At 66.0% G+C, this 5,420-nt stretch overlaps 2 protein-coding genes across 2 annotated transcripts; one reads left to right on the top strand and one right to left on the bottom strand.

Moving 5' to 3' along the window:
* The first annotated feature begins 1,504 nt into the window (after positions 1-1,504).
* Positions 1,505-3,879, top strand: LOC112961378 (transmembrane O-methyltransferase homolog). Its single transcript, XM_026056484.1, has 3 exons — positions 1,505-1,887; positions 2,959-3,155; positions 3,327-3,879. The coding sequence occupies exons 1-3, from the start codon at positions 1,626-1,628 to the stop codon at positions 3,645-3,647; spliced, it is 780 nt and encodes a 259-aa protein (XP_025912269.1). The 5' UTR covers positions 1,505-1,625; the 3' UTR covers positions 3,648-3,879.
* Positions 3,880-3,908: 29 nt separating this feature from the next.
* Positions 3,909-4,991, bottom strand: ANAPC15 (anaphase promoting complex subunit 15; the record flags this gene model as incomplete). The annotated part of the gene is made up of 3 exons (XM_026056485.1): positions 3,909-4,292; positions 4,433-4,570; positions 4,686-4,991. Coding segments are annotated over 3 exons (492 nt in total), but the record flags the coding sequence as incomplete, so codon positions are not given.
* Positions 4,992-5,420: the final 429 nt, after the last annotated feature.

Raw genomic sequence — 5,420 nt, 5'->3', positions numbered from 1 at the left:
GCCGCGTGGGTGCGGGCACAGCACCTGCACCTGCACGCTGACACAGGAGCGCATTGCACATGCGGGTGCGCAGTCACGTGGGGTGCGTGCATCCCACAGGTGTGCGTGACCTGGGTGTGTGCATCGCACGGGTGTGCGTGACCTGCATGTGTGCAATGCACCTGTGTGCTCATGTGGGTGTGTGCATCACGCAGGTGTGCGTGACCTGGGTGTGTGCAATGCACCTGCGTGTGCCTGGTTACGCGGGGGGGGGGCTGTGAGTTGCACGTGCACGGCCCGCAGTTGTGCGTGGGTGTGCGTGGTCACACGCGTGAGTGCACCGCGTGGGTGCACGTGCCTGGTCACACGAGCACCCGTGCCACGCAGGGTTGCGGTTGGCCACGTGGATGCCCACGCTGCACGCGCGTGTGCACGCTCGYGTGTGCGAGTGCACGGTGCTGGGTGTGCACACGTGTCCAAGTTCCTGGGTGTGCATGCGTGGCGCACGTGTGCATGGTCACGTACAGGGGTGCATTGCATAGGCGCCCCCCCAGTGGGGGCCAGGGCACGGGCGAACGTGGGGCCCCTGCTCCTGGCACCCAATGCCCCCAGTGCACAGCACTCCCTCCGCTGCCCCGTGGCACGAGCTGCGCCGGGGCTGCRAGCTGGGAACAGGCTTGGCCTCAGGGCCGTGCCGGCACTCGGATGCCCGTGGCACGCGTGGCCTTTGCACAGCACCCGCACTGTCGGGATGCACACGGAGGCGTTGGGGGTGCAGGGGACAAGGTGGCTTTGGGGATGCTCAGGCTCCAGCCCTGCATCTGTCCCATGGCTCCTGCATCCATCTCCCACCTCCTGCATCCCTCCCCTGAAATCCTGCACCCTCCCCAACCTCCTACATCCGTCCCCAGCTCCAGCCTTGGCCCTGGCGCCAGCCTCCTCCCGGCATGGTAACCCGAGCCGGCGCCGGCCGTGGCTAAGGCGACGCCATCAATAATTGAGTGGGGCGCAGGGCTGCGCAGGGGCCGGCGGGTGCTGGGGCCCCACGGCCGGCGCGACGGGACAGGACGGGACAGGACAGGACGGGGCAGGTAGGAGCCGTCCCCCGCTGCCCCGGCACCGCACACAGCCGGGGACCCAACAGCCCGGGTGCAGGGTGGAGGTGCAGGGTGCAGGGGGGCAGAGTGCATGGGGCAGGGTGCACAGTGCTGGGTGCTGTGGGGTGCTGGGTGCAGGGACCCGGGTTGAGGCCGTGGGGCGCCGGGGTCGAGTTGCAGGGTGCGTGGCGAAGGGGCCGGGGCATCGGGCTCCAGCTGCAGCGGGTGGGGTGCAGGGTGCTGGGTGTGGGGTGCAAGGGGCCGTGTTGGACAGTGGCATCCCCCGGGGGGGGGGGCCTGGGGCCGTGCGAGGGACAGGGCGTGCAAGAGGGGTGTGCATGAGCGTGCAAGAGCAGGGGGTGGTCAGGGAGGGTGAGCGCACGACCCTGCGGCGGGTGCATGGGTGCCCATGGTGCCCGTGTGGGTCCCGGGGCCGGGAGCAGCCCCACGGCGGGTGCCCGGTCCAGCCCCCTTGCACCCGGGAGCGGCGTTTCCCCAGGGGCCGCAGAGCACTTGCAACTCGYGACACGAGCGAGCACCGCCGGCGCCATGGTGTCTGCGGCGATCGCCCTGGCCTTCGTGCCCTTCCTCGTCACCCTGCTCATCCGCTACCGGCACTACGTGGTGCTGCTGTACCGGGCGGTGCTGGTGGGCTGGCTGCAGGACCGGCTGACCGGCGTGCCGCGGGAGCAGCGCGCCTTCCAGTACGTGCTGGCGCACGCCATCCCCGGCGACCCCCGGCACGTGCTGCGCACCTTCGACCAGTGGTGCCGCCGCTGCGAGCACCTCAGCAACGTGGGGCCCCGCAAAGGTGAGCGGGGCCGCGCCGCCGGCGCAAGCTGCCCCCCCGCCCACCCCGGGGCCCCTGACGGCGGGGACGCGGCGGGGACGGGACCTGCTGGCAGTGGCACGTGTGCGCACACACACACACACGCATGCAGGCATGTGCATGCAGGCACACACACACACGTTGCCAGCAGCAGCACACGCATCCATGCACGCATGCACACACATGCATGTACTGCCAGCAACATGCATGCACACACGCATGCACACACACGCATGCACTGCCAGCAGCAACACACACATGCACACATATACATGTGTATATACACTGCCAGCAACAACATTTATGCACATGTATACACACACGCCGCCAGCAGCACACGCATGCACACACCCACATGCATGCACAGCCAGCAGCAACACATGCATGCGCACATATACACGTAGCTACACACTGCCAGCAACATGCATGCACACACCCGCACGCGTGCACACACCCACACACTACCAGCAGCAACACACATGTATACATGCACACGCATGCAACACATGCATGTGCATGTATACACACATGCACTGCCAGCAACACCCACATGCACACACCCATGCACACACCCACATGCATGCACACACTGCCAGCAGCAGCACACACATGCACACACCCACATGTACACACACATGCACTGCCAGCAACACACATGCATGTGCACGTATACCTGCACACACACTGCCAGCAGCACACGCATGCGCACACCCACATGCATGCACACATATGCACACGCACTAGCAATACACACATGCACATGTATACATGCATGCACACTGCCAGCAGCAACACCCGCATGCACACACCCACACACACGCACACACACACCCCTCGGCACTGCCAGCACCGTTCCCATCCCTCGCCCTCCAGGCTGAGGCTAGGCAGAGACCCCACACGCTCATCTCACACCAGGCACCGGGCCAGGAGCTCACAACAGCCCTGAGGAGGGGGACGCCCGGGGCTGAGCACAGCCGCGGGCAGGGTGGGCAGGGGGGGGGCCGCCCCCGGGGGCCCCGGACCGCCCCCCCCCCTCCCTCCCCAAACACACAGGCCGGATCCTGGAGCGGCTGCTGCAGGAGCGGGCGCCGCTCGCCGTGCTGGAGCTGGGCACCTACTGCGGCTACGCCACGGTGCTGCTGGCGCAGGGCCTGCCGCCGGGCGCCCGCCTCTACACCGTGGAGCTGGACCCGCGGCACGCCGCCGTCGCCGAGAAGGTCATCCGCCTGGCCGGCTTCGGCGAGGACACCGTGAGCGCGGCGGCGAGGGGGGGGGGGGACGGACAAAGCCCCCGCGCGACCCACGCGCCTCCCGGAGCCGGCTCCTTTCAGGGGGGGCTGCTCCTCCGGGAAAGGAATCGCGGCGCCGGGGGCTCGGAGAAGCAGCCGCGCTGAGCAGCCCCCCCCCCTCCTCCGGCGCAGGTGGAGCTGATCGTGGGCCCCTCCGAGGAGGTGATCCCCCAGCTGAAGGAGAAGCACGGCCTGCTCAAGGCCGAGTTCGTCTTCATGGACCACTGGAAGCGCTGCTACCTGCGCGACCTGCAGCTCCTGGAAGCGCACGACCTGCTGGCCGAGGGCGCCACGGTGCTGGCCGACAACGTCATCTTCCCCGGGGCGCCCCACTTCCTGCAGTACGCCAAGACCTGCGGCAAGTACCGGTGCAAGGTGCACCGCACCAGCCTGGAGTACTTCCGCGCCATCCCCGACGGCATCGCCGAGCTCACCTACGGCGGCCCGCGCTGAGCCCCGTCCTTCCCACGCCGCCGCCGCGTCCCCCCCCCGTAAAAGCAAGCGAACCGCAGTAAAGTCGCGCCTGCCGGCGATTTTGCGTACGGCGCGCTGAGGGCTCTGCGGGAAGCGGCGCCGTCCCCGGCACGGGATGCCCTGCGCCTCCCCAAAGCGGCTCGGCACCACGCCRGGCAGCGCCAGGCTCCCCCAGCGGCGCGGGAGCGCTCTGCTCCCGGCGCGCCTCGGAGCTCCTATAAGGGAGCTGCAGATACGGGGTTGTTTTCTGGAAAAAAAAGAAGTATTTATTAGAAAAAAGGACACTCACGTGACCCCTCTCCCCTCGGCTGCCTTGGGCGTTAAGCAGCGCCGTCTCGGCGCCCGGAGCAGCAATGCTTCGGCCTCCCTGGGCGGCTCCGTGCCGAGCCTGGTTATTCCGCGCAGCCCTCGGAAAGGCGAYGAGAGGCAGCAGCAGGAGGGGAAGTGTCAGTGAACCACAGCCCGGGGTCCTCCAGGACGCCGGACCCTGCCCCCCCGAATCGGCCGGTCGGATAAGACGTCCCCACCGGACGCCTCCGACTTCTCGGGCTTCAGCTCGGTCGGGATGCGGCAGGATCAGATCATCCACTGGTCTTGATCCTGCTCTGCCCCTTCCATGTCCACCTGGGAAAAGAGGAAACGGTGGAGATGGTTCCCGAGCACGGGCCGGTCTGTTCCCCGCGGGAGCTGAGTCTCCGTGCCGATCCCCGTCCGGTCCCAGCGGGCTGGGGACTCCGGCCAGCACCCCCAGTCACACCAGTTACCTCGTTGATCTCCCCGTCGTCAGGCGACTCGTTATAATCGTTCATCTCGTCCATATCCTGCATGTCCTCGTCGTCCTCGGAGTCCTCCTCGCTGTCTTCGTCGTCCTCGTCGTCCTCCTCTTCCTCCTCGTCGTAATGCTGCAGAGAGGCCGCGGTGGCAGGCGGTCAGCGCCCCACGGCACCCAGCCCTCGCCCCATCCCCTCCCGGGTGCCGGAGGCACCTTGTCCCAGCTGGGACCCGGCCCCGACCCACCTCGGACGCGGGTTTTCCTATGGGCACCAAGTTGTTGTCCTTCTCCGCGATGCTCTGGAGCTGCGGAGGGCGAGGGAGAGGCAGGTCGGCGCCGAACCGGCCGCGCGACCTCCGAGCGCGGCTCCCGGCGAGGAAACCGGCCTTCCGGCAAAGCCGCCTCCCGTCCCTTCCTTTGAACCGCCCCGAGCACACCCCGAATTCGCGGAAAACAAGGTTATTTAGGGATACCAGGGGGGAAGAGGCAGCCACCTCTGCCCAGCCGTCGCCGCCAAAAAGCAGTCGCTTTCCCTTAAAGCTGCTTCCTCCCTAACCACCTGCCTTCGGTTCTCCGTAACGCAGCCACGGCAGATAATTACAGCTCAATTAAGATAGTCTGGCACCTCAGACCCAGAGAGACGTAAATCCTTCTCCCAAATGCCTGCTCCTTTCTTTTTTTTTTTCTGCTAAACCATTAATTAAGCGATTTAATCATTTTTGAGATGCAGCTATTTAATCCAATCAATTTTTTTTTTTTGGTGGGATTCCCAAGCTGGGGTAAGGCCGCRACGCTTGAGTCGCATTCGCAGCACGGGGCACCCGCAGGTGCTCAGAATGAGGAGCCGCCACCTTGTTTTCTCTGGGGAATCTTTTTTTAAATTAATTGCAGGCTGCGAGGGGGGGGAAAAAAAAAGCAAAAAAAAGGCCGTGCTTCAACACCCCTTTTTCAGCTACCTACACGGATAACGGCGGAGCTGC

This window comes from Apteryx rowi, unplaced genomic scaffold, assembly GCF_003343035.1.
Source record: "Apteryx rowi isolate R43461 unplaced genomic scaffold, aptRow1 scaffold_1314, whole genome shotgun sequence".
Classification (NCBI taxonomy): domain Eukaryota; kingdom Metazoa; phylum Chordata; class Aves; order Apterygiformes; family Apterygidae; genus Apteryx; species Apteryx rowi.
Note: the sequence above shows the minus strand (reverse complement) of the source record. Positions and strands in the feature narration are given on the sequence as shown.

Coding starts and splice junctions, on each gene's coding strand:
- LOC112961378 (XM_026056484.1), top strand. CDS start 1,626: ATGGTGTCTGCGGCGATCGCCCTGGCCTTCGTGCCCTTCCTCGTCACC. Junction 1,888..2,958: donor CAACGTGGGGCCCCGCAAAG/GTGAGCGGGGCC, acceptor CCAAACACACAG/GCCGGATCCTGGAGCGGCTG. Junction 3,156..3,326: donor CCGGCTTCGGCGAGGACACC/GTGAGCGCGGCG, acceptor CCTCCGGCGCAG/GTGGAGCTGATCGTGGGCCC.